The 15,926-nt window shown below is 40.9% G+C and overlaps 1 protein-coding gene across 2 annotated transcripts in view; it reads left to right on the top strand.

Annotated features, from left to right (window-relative positions):
- The window catches only part of LOC146962426 (ankyrin repeat- and BTB/POZ domain-containing protein 3-A), a 206,860-nt gene that overhangs the window by 156,403 nt on the left and 34,531 nt on the right, over nucleotides 1-15,926 (top strand). For both annotated transcript variants that reach the window (XM_085768685.1, XM_085768686.1), the window contains exon 3: nucleotides 15,508-15,751. In XM_085768685.1, coding sequence (XP_085624811.1) covers nucleotides 15,508-15,751 — 244 coding nt within the window. The remainder of the gene's footprint in view (nucleotides 1-15,507; nucleotides 15,752-15,926) is intronic.

Raw genomic sequence — 15,926 nt, 5'->3', positions numbered from 1 at the left:
TAACGGCTCTGCTCCGCCGTTCTAAAAATAGCTTGTTGATGTTGAACTATCCCTTTAATAACTAACGAAAGAAGTTGCTTTTCTAACTTCTTACCAACTCCTGACGTGAGCACCATCAACTTGAAATTGTTTCATCTGATGAAGTCTTGAGTTACCGTACTTAACAAACTTTATAGCTCCATATAAAATGAAATAATGTTAAAATAAACATAAAGTGTGATAGAGATTCTGTTGGGTGACTGTGGTTCAGGGTTAGCAGGTCCTCTACAAACCAGACAGTTGAAGGTTTGATCCAGTCTACATATTTAAGTATCCTTGGGCAAGATACTGAATCCAAATTCTTGCAAGAAGAGAATAAAAAAGTGCTGTATATAAAATGCAAGTCAAGTTATTATCAGTTATTTAGCCTCCTCTTCCTGCTTCAACAGTTTCAATTCATGTCTTCAACTCAGTTTGACCTGAAACCTTGTGACTGTTTACATTAATGTGGATCTGTGCCAGAAGACGACGTCATGTCTGAGCCACAGTACAGAGGTCAACACACGGACTCTAAACACGCTCCTCTTTACTTTCTCATAATATCTCCAACCAGGAAACAGAGACAGGATATGGACTTGGATTTCTTGGATTTGTTGTCCACCTTGGGACTCTGTTCAGAAACATTACTGGCTCTTGTTCTCTTGTCCTCGGTAAAATCCCTTTTCAGAAATTTCTGTGGACAGACGTAAAAAAAGAAAAGAAAAAAAAAAGCACAAAACACAAAAGGAAGAACAAGGACGGACATAAGATAAAGATCTCGGCAGTTTACTCTGCCAGCTGAAAATACATCACACGCTCTCACTTGGCCACCAGCAGCAGGGGAAAGCAGAGCCAAACACTCACTTAAAGAATGACCCATTGCGGCCAAACAACCGTGAACTCTCATTTTTACAGGCCCAGAAGGCTGTCATTGAACTCATCATGCAAAATCAAACACGGGAGTAAATTTGAAACTGTAATGATGCTTGTTCGTCTCATTTTCCTGAGAGGTTTAGTTCCACAAGGACACGAAGCTGAGACTGAGGACTCTTGGATTTAATAACCACCAAGCAGATGGCAGAGGGGCAGAAGGGGGGTTTACTCTTACTTCCTCGAGGTCGGCGGCCTCGGTTTTAAAAGTCAGGTCGACGTGTTCGCCGCTCGTTTTTGAATGTTGGATTCCCAATTAAGCGCTAAAGTGTTCGACACCTCCAGAGAGAGAGCGAGGTGCCGGCGCCCGCAGGCAGATGTTCGCCATTAATAATTATTACCCATCATCACCCCGACACGTTGAGAGAGAGCTCAGGATACTCTGGGCTCCTCCACTATACCAGCCAGCGACTTCAGTCAGCGGCTCGGGAAGTTTTTTAAACATCCACTTCACACTCGAGTCTCGCTGCGAGTCGAGCGGCCTTCACTCCGCAGGTCGACGCCACCACCGCCGTTACAGCCGCGCTGGAGCAGAGAGATAATGCAGACGCACTAATTGAGTAGGTTTTTTTTTTTTGGAGGAGGAAGCCTGGAAGGCTAATGGAAGTTTTGGGGTAATAAGGCGGTGAATTGAACAGGCTGCTCTTACTTCTCTTCATCTCAGTGTTTCCAGAAGAAACGACAGCAAAAAAAGAAAGAAAGAAAGAAGGAAGAACAAATACCGGCAGCTGTTTGCAGCAGAGCTTTGATGGTCGGGGGCTTCACAGAGCGGCGGCGGTCTGAGAGCTGTTTCTGTCGTCTTTTCTCTGTCGTGGTTTCCTCCGACTCCTCAGGCAGCTCGGTTTATCGCCGAGTCCTGATTGGTTTACTGTAAAGACGTCTTTGTGTTGAGTCGAAGCTTTAAGGAGCTGCAGCTTTATCACAAGGTGATGCTGAGGCTTTAATTGAGGTGTGATAAATATCAGCGGAGGCTTTTTGAGTAACTGAGCTGCTCTGATGGAAACACGTGGTTCTGTACAGTTCAGGTGGTTTTTTACTCTTTCTCAACTTCTTACCTACAAACGACCTTTTAATCCTCCTGTACAGTAGCCTACTACACATCTGTGCTGCTGGGTTTTTTTCTTCTTATTGATAAAAACCTCCGACAGTTTGATCAAGGACGAGAGCGGATGAAGGAAATCGACTTGAGCTTAGTAGAATTTCAAAGAATCAGTAAATATGAGAGAGCTTGGTCAGCAAACTAAATGCCTTTATTCCCCATCTGGCTTTCTGCTGACACTGCAGTTTTAATGTATTATTACTGCATGTTGATGTGTGTGAACAGGCTGATTAAAGGAGCAATTCATCTGTTCTGACCAATATATAAATATATATCCACAACCATCAGATGGTTGATGATACGACTTTTCCTCTTTAACGTTTCCTGTGGTTCCTCAATTAAATTCACATTTGTGTTGCTTATTGAGATATCTAATGGATTGCCATGAAGTTTGTACTCACGTCCTGTTGGGACATGAGTTTTAACCCTTTTGATTGGTCCTAATATTGATTTATCACCAAATACTTCAGGTGTTCATTGTGTTTTGTGGCAAATATACATTGTTAGCATGCTACGACAGAGTATTACAGCCATATTGAGAAAAAATTGAGAATAAAGTCACAATTTTACAAGAAAAAAGTCATAATATTATGAGAATAAAGACACAATATGGTGTTTTAGAGGAGGAAAATTGTTATAATGAAGGTTGTGGAGCATTTAGTGACGTTGTACTTCAGTATAGGTTTCACAAACAAGGAGATACTTCATCTTTTGGCACATCAGCAGCACATTGTACATCAGGACTTTGAAAAGAATATGCAAGAAAATGCATCTATTTTGCAGAAAGAACCAGGCGGACTTGGAGGAAATCGCAGCTTTTTTCTCATAAAATTGGCACTTTATCCTCGTAAAATTATGACTTCAAGTTAAATCTGTGTTGTTATTAGAAGCATGTTTTTTTCTGTGCATACAGGGTATGCAGTAAAGTTACACAGATTTATCTTTACAAAATGTATTGGGTGTTTTTGTCATTAGAGGGACGAGCTCTCTCTGTAACTGTGGCAACATGTCAAAAGACTAGGCCTTCAGCTGAAATATGAATGGTACAGTCCTAGTTAAGCACAATTGACACGGTGTATAATGAAGACCACACATACAAGGGGTTATTTATCATTCACTGCAGCAGTGTGCAGTAGGGCCGCTGCAGATCTTCACAGAAGAGCCATTAAAGTCCCTAAAAGAGCCATTAGAGTGAATAAAGTGGCATCCATTTAGACGTCCCCTCCTGTGAGTTGCGGGAAACATGATGACAACAGAACAAGAGAGAGAGTATGTGTAATCTCTTGCTCCATTTCCAACGCACACTGGTAATATCTGGGAAAAACTCAAAATAAAACGATGCGAGAAAAAGCAGCTACGGCTCAGAAACCTCTGCAGACTAACGGGAAGATGGCCCTCGTGTTATTTTCTCTGGTTTTTATAAAACGTATTAATGAACAGATTTATTCTCAATTTTCTTTTTGCTGTTACTGAATGCACGGACAGCTGTGGGACATCCTAATGGCCCTAAAAGAAGAAGCAGTGTATCAGACATGACACATACATACACAGCACATTAGCAAGCCCATAAACATAGATGTCATCATATGTTGCAGCCTCTTGCATCATGGGAACCTCATTTATCGGTCGATGACTGGAGGTAAAAAAAGAAACAAGCCTGGACATTTGACCCCCAATGGCCTCCGTCCATGTTCTGTCCAATTTAATAATAGAAAACCAGAAGCAGAAAGTAAGAGCTCTCTCTCTCTCACTAGACTTTAACTCTTCAACTCATGTCATCTGTTCAGAAATGAGCTCATCATTTATAATTCAAATCCAAATATTTAAATGAATTATTCTGTCTCCCTGCGTCGTCGGTGGATCCTGGGGGTGAGACAGATGGTGTCATGCTGCTGTTGCCTTCAGGTGCTGCTCTGTAATTGCCTATCTCCAGATATACAGTCGTTTTGTGATGCAGCGGTTGGATTGGTGGTTTTAAATAGTCTTTTTTATTACTGAAGTTACTGTATCTGCCCAAGGAGCATTTACAGCTGCGTCAATGGATTTTGGCCTGTAGGTTCGGAAATGAACTCCAAAACAAACTGAGACCCAACATGTTTGTCTGCAGGAACTTCACTGAAACAGAAACACTGTTCAACAGATTCATCTCTACAGTATCTTATCTTTTTATTGCAACTGGATTATCCAATCTTATTCCGGCTTTGTTTTGGGCTTCACACACTAAAGCTTTGAAGAAACATTTGTAGTTGCATTGAATGATTGATTCATATATTTCTCCCTGGCCTACTGCCACCTTAAGAGTAATATGCTATTGGCATTTACAGTTGATTTGTCAAATAGTTTTTTTTAAAGGTCCAGTGTGTAATAATTTGCAACGTTTATTGGCAAAATAGGAATATATTTGTAAAAGTGTATAATTGCTATAAAATCAAATTTGTTTGGTTTTCGTAGCCTTATAATTATTCCTACATATAGCAAGGGTCTTGCTTTAGAGAGGGTCGCAAATCTTGCGCTGCCATGTTTGTACGGCAGCCCGAATGGAAAATCCAGCCAGCCAGAGAAGCCAGCAGAAGAAGGAGTTGGAAACAGCAGATATATCGTAAAATGGTTTAGATCTTCACCTCGGAGGCCATCGTCACTTTGCCGACAGCGAGCGAGCCCTGCAAACTAGAATCTGAACGCTACAGTAGATATCACGGTTTTCCCCCATTTTACACATACTGAACCTTTAAATGAATCTAAAAACAACTCAAAACAGGCTGAAAAGCTCCATGGAGCTGCACTGGGCCTGGAACTGAACTCACTGAAGACATGACCTCCAGAATTATTTAATTATCTACAGACAATTATGTGAAATATGCTAGTCAATTTGGAAAGTGCATCTCAAAAATCGTATCTTTTATTATGTATGATAGTTTGAGGACATTTCTATCTTCATCTTTATAACCCACTTCATATTTTCTCTTCTTTACTGAGGAACTGCAACTCAGCCTAACTTTCCTCTGTGGATCAATAAAACATCTGATTCTGATTTCATGCTAACTCTCTGCAAGAGTCAAAACAAGTGACCAATATGAAAATATTGATAAGTGCAACTTTAGTTTTATGAGTTATTTGTGCACCGGCGCTGTCAAACAGTGGGATTCAATTAAATGTGTAAAAAAATATCTTTTATTATATCTTATCTTTGTTGTTTTTGTACTCGCTGCTCTGTCCGTCCATGTGAGAGCGCTGCCATGTGAGTACTGTCGGATATTTTGAGCAGACTAATAGCTGGAGCATCAACGCCGCCGCTGCCGCCGGCGCCGGCGCCGCTGCCACTGCTGTTGCTTCAGAATGAATGAATCATTGTGTAGCACTTTATTTTTCTTTATTTGTTCTCTGTTTAGTTGAGTTTTTTCGGCCCCACCTTCTGCAGTCGGTGTCCTGACGCCTTCTCCATGTTCCTGTTTATTCAGAACACAAACACTGAGTTACATTACTACGAGTTCATTGTATAAAACAAAAAAAGGACAAGAAAGGATGAGCAGCTCCCAGACGACCGAGCCTCTCCCTCCATCCTCCTCCTCCTCCTCCCAGAAAACACAAGATATAAAACACATTTATGCTCCTTTGTTTTGCAGACAAACCCCCCGGTCTCTCGGCCTCTGACTGCATCATGGTCAGCTTTTCTCTGAAGAGTTCAGGATGTTTAAGAAGCAGCTGCAGCTCGGTGTCTGTCACCAGATCCTCAGTCTATTCAAACACCGACGGTTATCACTGACCTCCCTCCACATGCTCCATATGAAACGTGTCTACTGGTGATTAATCTCCACTTGAGCAGTGCTGGTAAAAGTGTCTACCAGTTCTGTGTTGATGATGACATGCCCTGTAATTGACTGTGATTAATAGTTGCCATGGAATTGCTAATGTGCCCCAAAGGCAGAGCTGTGAGTCGGTCGTATTACCAACTGATGATTAAATGTCCTGGGTTCGGCCCCCGGGGGACCGATAGGCCATGACAGTGTGTCAGAGGACAGAGCGACGGCCCGGCTGCTCGTCCATCTCCAGTGCTGCACACAAAAGTTGTCTCACTGTGATTATCTCAGGTCACATCTCATAAGAAGCTGGTTCCCTTCATCGGCCCAGGATCACAGACCGGTTATCGTTTCACTGATGTGAGCTGCATTAAAAACGTGTGTGACGATTTCATTTTCATTCACATCTTTTAAAATATACCTGAAGAAGTAAATAGGATATGATACGGTAAAGTCATATAGGATAAGATTAGACGATGCGATACGATACAATACAATACGATACGATATGATATAATAAGATATGATAACGTCTTGTAAGATAGGATACGATACGATATGATAAAGTAATGTCAGATAAGATAGGATACGATATAATACGATACTTTATTCACAGTCTGGGAAAGTACTGCAACAGGCATATGACGCACATTGCGAATAGAAAAATGAAAAAATAAAATAGAAACAAGTTTGAATAAAAATGCATGCATAATGTATAGAATAGTATGTTGTACATACTGTAATGTAATGTAAATAGGTATTGCACACACACACACACACACATTATGTAAATATGTACAGTAAAATGTAAATTTGAGTGTGTTCTTGTATAATTTAGTCATTAAAGCAGATATCATCGGCACGGCCGTTTCGGCTAATGCTGTGTTCAAGGCAGGCTTTTGAAACCGTAAGTTACAGCTTCAAGTCACAACTACGACTTGGTAGCGTTCCAGGTAACCCGTAGCTCGTGTTTTTACCGTCCTGTTGTCTGTGAAAGTTCCCTATAACGGCCACTCGTAACTTCCGACCCGTGAACTCGTACCAGATCGAACTGGTATGACTTCACAGGAAGGAAAAACACAAAGTACGAGTTTCCTTGAACGCACCATGAGTTAGCAGCCCCCGCCCTTGTCAGGCATCAATTGGTCCTCGTGCTACGTCACCACATTCACGCGCATCCCTTGGCTGCACACACAGCCCTTCATGCCGTTCTCTCCCCTCATTGGATAACACTTGTATCCCACAAGGAAAATTTTCTCCTCGGGTTACAGCAGAGCAGAGTGACGGAGAGACTCGTGTTTAGGCTGAAATACTTCATGTAAGTGATTGCTGACGGAAAATAGGACTATTTAGGACTTATATTAACAAAAACATTCCACTGATATCTGCTTTAAATAGGGATTATTGAATTTAACACAGCTACAATACAAAGTATGAAACTTATGTGTTAGACTATTTTTAATTTCCAATCTAAAATAATGATACAAAATAATTTTCTTTTATATGTAAGAGAAGACACTCCTGGCTCATGGTAATTTTGCATAAAAAACCATCAATAATCCATAACTTTATAAAAAAAACAATGGATTTACTGATTGTATGTAATGGGAGGAGGGTCATTCATGTTTTACCCTTTGAAAATTATCACCCCACGAAGCCTTTTAGTGTCTTTAAAGTGCTTTATTTTCATTCACAACTTCCCAACGCTCTCAATAATGTTATGTTACATAATGTTATATAATGTTCTCAGGATGTGTTTAACCCCGACACCCACCAGGTCTCGTGTGGACAAAGTTTAAAACAGTTTCAGAAATTCAGACCCCACTGGGAGGATTAGAGTCAGACGCAACAGAAACTTGATGCAACATTGAGTTATGTTTTTCCCCCAACTGCTGCTGAAAGATAAAACGATACCAAACTCACTCGTGCGTCTTATCTGCCTCATTTTCATTAAAAACTGCTCTTTTGATGGATTCGTGCCGTCGCCTCACAGAAGGGCCTCCACGCTGAGAAGCTGCTGGAGAGACGAGTGTCCTGAACTTGCACCCCGAATCCGATCGCAACTCCAATTAATAATTTCCACCACGTCCTCCCTGATTCTGCAGCAAGACGAGGAGGAAGAAAAAATATCAACAACAAAAAAACTCACATGCACATTTTATATTAATGGAGGAGTAAAAGAAAATCTGTGCAAGTAAGAATCTGTACAGAGAGTAACCTCGACACCACCTCCATCCCACTCATACACTGAGCACAGTGTGTGTGTGTCGACTGATGGAGGAGTGTATAATTTACTAATGACACGGTACATGACTTCTGGGTATTGGAGGCTTGGAAAGAATTCAGACTTTGAGGATTAGATCTGCATAATTTCTCCCATGCAACAAGGCAGGACCTGTAAAATCACTTCAGCTGATGGTAGTAAGGTTAGTGAGGTCTCCGTCTGCATAAACACATTCACAGTAACAACTTCCTGATTATTAGAGACCAGTTAGAACCAAGCAACAACATCCAAGGCTGAGAAATGAAGCCAACGCAGCAGTAACAGATACAGCAGTTCCTCTGCTGACCACTAGAGGCTCCACCAGTGAGTTAAACCCCATGACTCCCATGTTAAAAACAGCCTGGGGCCTCATTTATCATTGTGGATACACGCTTTTTTACACGCTCTTTACCCCATTTTGTGCGTACGCACTTTTCTCCGCCTAATTTGGGATCTATCAAACCAAAACTTGTCGGGAGTAAGAGCAAAAATTTACGACCAGTCCGACCATGGCGTACCGGCATTTACACGCTTTTTGAAGAACAAGAGGAATTGGCGACACCGCTGCAGAGTCAGAGAACTGCAGTATGCGAGGGAGAGAGGAGCGCGGACACTGTTTGAAGTAGTGGTGGTGATGATGACCCCCCCACCACCACCACCACCACCACCACCACCGCACACGTGTTGACGTCGGCACTTTACATGAAAAGCACAGCGACTCAGATTTTTCCCCTGTGCATTTACACTAGTTTGCTCCTAAATACTGGCTTTATAAAACGAATTTCGTTTTCTTTTGATATCATATTGATATTTTTCCCTTGCATGTAGGCTACACCTCTTCCACAACCCGTCTGTCCAGTCTGGAAAATAATTTCTGCGACGTGCGTGTGTTACGTAGCCAGACTGGACACACACAAGCAAGCAGCAAGCACAATAATGTCGGCGCAAATCAAAGCAAATGAGAAAACATGATCGATATTTTTTGTGTGAATAATATTTATTGTATTTAACAAAACTGGGTGCTGCCCAACATCATTTTAGGAAAAGTCACAGACTGGTGGACTTCAATGTTTTATTTTTTTTTTTTTTTAAATATATAGCTATGCACAAATGAAAATCAAAGTCTTCCAGTGAACGGAAGTTGGGGGTTAGTGGAAAGGGGTGCAAAGTAGTACTGACTGGCAGTGGAAACCCTGCTTTAAATTATTATGACATAATCTAAAATAAGGGGCAGAATAAATATGATTCTTCTTCTTTCTGTTCTGTTTCATTTAGATTTGGGAGGTTTTTTGTTTTTATTGTAGCCTTTCAATGCAAGATGATGTTTCTGACTGATATTGCCGTGTTACCGTGTATCTCGCTTTCAGAGAAATTCCGCTTCTTTCTCCGCTCTCCGTCCGTCTGTTGTCTTCACCGTCTTCCACTGACGTCATTCCACACGTTTCCAGAGTGCACATGGCTACTTAATATGCACGTAACTGATTTGCATTGACCACATATGGTTGCGTGGGGCCGTTTAGGGGGCTGGGTATGAGGCGTGTTCTCATCCACGCTTTTCTCAGGTCCGGTGTGATCTATCAAGGGAAATACCGTGCAGCCGTGTGTACGCGGAGTTTGATAGATCTGAAAAGAGTGTATATTTTTTGGTCGTACGCACATTTTGCCTTTCCGTCGTACTGAAAATTTAAGAGGACTTTTACACGCTCTTTGATAAATGAGGCCCCTGGTGTAAAAAACTCTTTTGCTGCTTTGGTTGGTATATAATTTATATATTTTATAATGGCTTCTTTTTTTAAGTAACCACATTTGGGCACTTAAATTAGTTTGGTTTGGTTACAAACGTATTTTTGACAAATAAAGTTAAAGATAAGCACTTAAGTTAGGAATAAAGTATTTTTGCATTTATTTTAAGACCTTTATACTCTTATTTATTAACCTTTATTTTACCAGGAAATCCCATTGTGATCAGAAATCTACCTCTAGCCAAGGTAGCAGCCTTGTAAAATCAGCCCATACAAATATACAATAAAACAAAAACTCAGATACTCACACACAGTTCACACCAGAAAAACAATGACTTTCCTCCCTCACTGAATTCTTTATAATACACTTAAAATCATTCATAGATATAAATGTTTTTAGTTTAAGTTAAACTTTTTAACGTTATTTGTGTGTTTTTCATTATTTTTCATACCTTCAAGGCTGAAGAACCACATAGTATAACTTTATTGACCTTGATTTGCAGTGAAAAATGTAAAAAGTAAAAAAAAAAAAAAAAAACAGTTATGGTCCAGAGTTGAATTTTTTAATTTCTAAGTCTTTAAATGGGCCCCTCCTCCTTCACCCATTTATGCTAATAGAGCTGAGGGTTAGGGGGCGGAGTCAGGTGCTGCCAAGATGGCGAAGGCAGAGCAGCTTCAAAATTAATCAGAAACCGTTCACCAGTAAACTCTGATCTGCTCCTCATGTATCCACTGCAGCAACTTTCAACATATTAAATCACTTTCCCAAACATATTATTAGACTCTACTTAGTTTATTAATCCTGTTGGGTTTTTGCTTACATCCTTTCCAAGTAAGTCAGACCACATTCCCCGTGGCGTCTCATTATGAGAACATAATTGCGTTGCATTGAGCTTGACGCAGCCGTTGAAGACGTTTATAGATTAAAGGAAACACAGAGTGTGAAGTGAAGTATGTAAAGTACTTGGAGCAGCCTTAATCTGGCCCCGTGTGCAGAAAACAACCATTAAAGTTGACTTTAAATAGCTTCAGCAGCTCGACAGTGAAACAGCAACACTTTGTTAAGTGTGTGCACTTGAGGTGTTTTAATGATGAAGCCTCGCTGCGCCTTTCCTTTTTTTTTTGCAGAGTCACGGTTGTGATTTGTGGAAATGATCGGCGACAGGAAAACATCATCAAACACAAAACTTGCATTAGTTCTTGATTGTTATGTATCAGCGGATGAGTGGTTATGGGATATGTCATTGCTGTAAGACATTTCATAATGCAGCAGTAGTGTTGCAGTCCAGACTGAAATATCTTAACAACTATTGGAGGATTGCCATGAAGTTTCAGACTGACGTTTACGGCCGATGGAGGATGAATGGAGACCACCACACCTTTCAAGATCTCCATGGCGCTCCCTTGACTTCACTTACATCACAACCTCTTTACATATAAGATAAAAGTGATTCATTATGTGACACAATGCAATCTGAAACTTACCTTTCCTCTAATGCGCTGCTTGTAATGTAGCAGTAAATGAAGACAAGGCCAGCGCAGGTTTCCGTGACATAATTCAAAGTGTTGACGTTTCATTACAGCAGAGAGTTTTTTTTGTTTTTTTTTCTCCTCGCTGCTGTTTCACCATTTTTTTTTCTTTTCTGTGGGAATAGGGGAACAAAGTTTCTGCTCTGTAATGAGTCCTTCCGAAGTGGGGAAGGACTTGGCTTGGAGAAAGGAAGACGCGAAGCTGTCCCCAGTGATTAATTCAAATGAGATGAAGCATGAACCCCATAGGAGCGTTGCTTAGATAATTACTGCAAAAGGAGACGGGAGCAAATGTTGTCCTGCTGACAAAACCAAAGTCACAAGAACAATTAATGGAGGCAACAGCAACAAAAAAAATACGGCGGCGGCGGCGGCGGCTGCAGCTCGGAGGGACGGCGCTGCTTTAAAGTCCTGGCGGTGGCTGCAGCTATACTGTAGCTTGTTGGTAGATGTGGTCCATTATTTATGGACGTCATGCGATTACAGAGTTCAGTTTGTGCTCAGCAAGCTCTGCAGAAACCCCAGGGGAGCCATGTCACTTCTCAGAGTTAGTTGTGCTCTGTCGTCTCTTTTATCAGTTGCTCAGATTTATTTATTTTTATTTTTTTTTTATTTTCTCCCACCACTGAGCAGCAGAGCGTTTCTTAATGTAAATGCATATCTTGCTGTTGTTTTGTCTCCTTAATCTTTATTAATGTCTCACTCTTCCTCTTAATATTCAGGCCAGTAGCAGTGGCACTCTGACTGAGCAGCACGGGGACTTCCTGACTATCTGGAGTGGAGAGGTTTTCTCTGCTCACATTATTCCTAAACGCTGCCGAGCACCAGACGACGTGCACAGCAAACAAAACAGTGTCTCAAATCATAAAATCATATCTATACCAGCAGGAATATTAGTATGTATATTGATTTTATTATTATAAAGGTAGAAATGAGCATGAATGCATGCAGAAAGGAGTTCTGTCCGGTCAGCGGTTCAGACCCTGAGGGGTTTTGTTTCTAATTTACAAATGTATTACCAGAGAAAATCAATAAATCTTCACATTTGAGGAGTTGGAACTAGGCGATGTTTGGCATTTGTTTGAGAAACGAGTTGTGTGATTTATACAGTAAATGGTCAAAATATCCGTTCGTTTTAACAGGTGTTTTCATTTAAATTCACCAAATGACACAACAGCAACACATCTGATCTAATTCATCTATTCAGTTATTGTCTCCTGAGTCGGTTTGGACAGAAGCTGCTGGAGTTTTAACACCATGTGGAGATCGTCGATGCAGACGACAGCGTTATCTCAGCGGTGTTTTCCTGCTCACTAACACACACACACACACACACACACACCCCTAACGAAGCTGCTCCTCTGCTGATCGCAGTAAATGAGGCAAAGTAGACGCGGTGATTGAAACGACATCGGTATAATAGAAGTCACTCAAGGTCGAAGCACACGTGTCGCTCTGTATTACAAAGTAAATGAGAGAACGTAAACACAATCAGTTTGATAAATGTCTGAATAAATATCATACATACATATTCATACATACATACTGTACATACCTTCACTTAACCTAACTTAACTAAATAATATAAAGGACAACACTACTGTAATCACAACAAAAACAACAACAGTTATGACTCTTCAAAAATCAAACATTTATTATTGTTTTAAAATCAACTCAGGTGGCAAACGGGCTGAAAATGAGCAAAATCAATCCAATGTTGACTGATTATAATAATGTAATTATCTAACTTACCTGTGTATTTGCTGGTAATTATTGGCTAATAATTATCAGCTATATCGGGCTGATAATTACATATAAAGATGCATCTCAATAAATTAGAATATCCTGGAAAAGTCAATTACTAGTAGTTCAAGTCAAATTGCCCCAACCATTGAGTGCATATAGATGGATGTACTTTTCAGAAGGCCAACATTTCCATATTGAAAAAGTTTTTTTTTATTGGTCTTTTGAAATATTCAAATTTTTTTGAGATACTGAACTTTAGGTCTTCATTAAATGTGAAGCCATAAATCATTACAATTGAAATAAATTAAATAAATAAAGACATGAAATGTTTCATTCTGTGTGTAATGGATGAATTGAATTGCTGACATAAATAAACTTTCCTAATTCGGTGTTTTCCAACCTTGGGGTCGGGACCCCATGTGGGGTCGCCTGGAATTCAAATGGGGTCGTCTGAAATGTCCAGCAATTGATGAAAATATTTTTTTTAACTAATTATTATTCTTTTTAAAATTATGATTAAAAACACCATGCACACACAATCCTAAACAACTGTATTGTATACTTTCACTTTCTCAAATTTAAATCGAGTTGCAACATATAGAAATATCTGAGCTGATGCATCTCGCCAGAAATTTGTGACGTCACAACGGGGTCACGAGCCAGAAGAGGTTGGGAACCACTGCTCTAATTTATTGAGATGCACTTGTATAATATCTCCTCTGTGTAACGATGAATCCCAACACCGAACAGTAACTACAACAGTCGAGTCATGATTCCTTGCACGTGAACATGTATGATCCTGTTTGTTTAACACGGAGCCTGCAGGAAACAGGGTGTATTTGTTTAATTCCTTCTCTGTGAGTGTGTGTGTGTGTGTGTGTGTGTGCGAGGCTCCCTGCAGCAGCAGAGCAAACGGAGCTGTGAGCAGCGAGCTCTGTTTACGTCTGACTGCCTGTGAACTCTGTCAGGGGTCTTTAGTCTGACAGATGGAGAACCCTGGGCTTAGACTCACCGTGTCATTCTGTCGGAGGAATGAGGTTTTGAGATGGGCCAACTTCCCTCACACGGGGTATTTCTGGAGCAAACAATCAAACGAGATCACAGAGAGAGAATCTATGTCTGTGTGTGTGTGTGTGTGTGTGTGTGTCACAGCTTCATATTTTTAAAGCAGTGGTGTGTGTCGTCTGGTCTGTTTTGTTTCCGTCTCTGTGTTCGTGCTCCCTCCACATTCCTCCTCCATCGTTCCAGTGAACCAAGTAAATAATTAGATCAATAGAGGTATTAATTTTTCAGAGGCATCATCCCTGCAGGCTGGCACTGCAGTGTTTTCCCTCTCTCTCTCTCTCTCTGCATCGTTATTCTTAAACGCATCACTAATGACCCGATCGATGAGCCGCCGCCGAGCTGCCAAAATCCCAAATTGGTGAATTATGACTTTACAAACGTCAGCGCTGAATATCTACAGTAGCCCCGCTGTTGTGGAGACGAGACGACGTATTGAACTGAATTTCTTAAAATTCATACCTCCTCTGGAGTTCAAAACTATTAGACTTGTAAAAAAAAAAAAAGAAAGAAAGAAATAAGAAAAATTTGTCCAGACTTTCATTTCTCCCTCGTTCGTGCTGTGCACAGACGCAGGTTCACCCCAAGAGCAGTGAACCACATTTAACAAGGAAGAAGCAGGAAATGTTGTGAGAAAAAAGGTTGCTTTGTCTCTGTAGCTTGTGTAGTTTTCACAGAAAAGTGTGTGTCCTTGTGTATATGTGTGTGTATGTGTGTGTTATTCTTAAACCTCAACCCTTAGACAACCATAAACTAAAGTCTGTGTGAAAAGATCTTTGTCCCTACAAAACTGATTAAAGGACGATTCTCCCACTGTCACATTTCCTGCTTTCAACATAACATTCATTTAAATTCTAACACACACACACACACACACACTCGCTGACACAGATATTGTAGTTTCACTGTGACTCAGTGGGTGGTCGCATTCAAAAAAGAGAAAAATAAGAGCGAGGGATAAAAAATGACGACAGAATAAAGAGTTGGAGTGCACTTCCATATGATTTCATTTCAAGGCAGCACTTTCCCACTAAGCAAGGAGTGTGTGGGCACATGTGTATGACTAAATGTACGATGAATCAGAGGGTGTGTGTGTGTGTGTGTGTGTGTGTGTGTGTGAATGAAGGAGCATGGCTCTATGTACATCATCGTCATCACACACACAAGTGCTGTGAGGAAATGGATGCGAGCTCTCAGAGTAAATGCGTAGGACTTTGTTATTTCATACATGATGAGTTTCTGTTTGTGCAGCACATCGTGTCCTCATGTATTCATAATAATATATATTAATAATAATATATTCATATATTTGTTCTGCAGGTGATCTGGTGTCCAGGGCCATGCACCACCTGCAGCCGCTGCACATCAAAAACCCCAGCAACGGGACCCCGGTCCACCAGAAGACCACCACCACCACCACCACCACCACCACCACCCCCAGCGCCACCACGGTGCACTGGGAGCCCGAGGCCCTCTACACCCTCTGTTACTTCATGCACTGCCCGCAGATGGAGTGGGAGAACCCCAACGTGGAGCCCTCCAAGGTCACCCTGCAGACGGAGAGGTGAGTCAGTCTGACAGCGTTTCCATCGCAGGTTTTCACAAAATAAATGCGCTATTTCTGAAATTTCTAAAAAGTACAATTGCTATATGCAAGATTCCATTGTCAAGTGTTTTGCGAATAATAATAATACATTTAATTTCTAATGCACTTTTCATCAAACAAGATCTCAAAGTGC

This window comes from Trachurus japonicus, chromosome 23 (genome assembly GCF_045865225.1).
Source record: "Trachurus japonicus isolate A0001 chromosome 23, Traja_1.0".
Taxonomy (NCBI): domain Eukaryota; kingdom Metazoa; phylum Chordata; class Actinopteri; order Carangiformes; family Carangidae; genus Trachurus; species Trachurus japonicus.
This window is presented reverse-complemented; position numbering and strand designations above follow the sequence as displayed.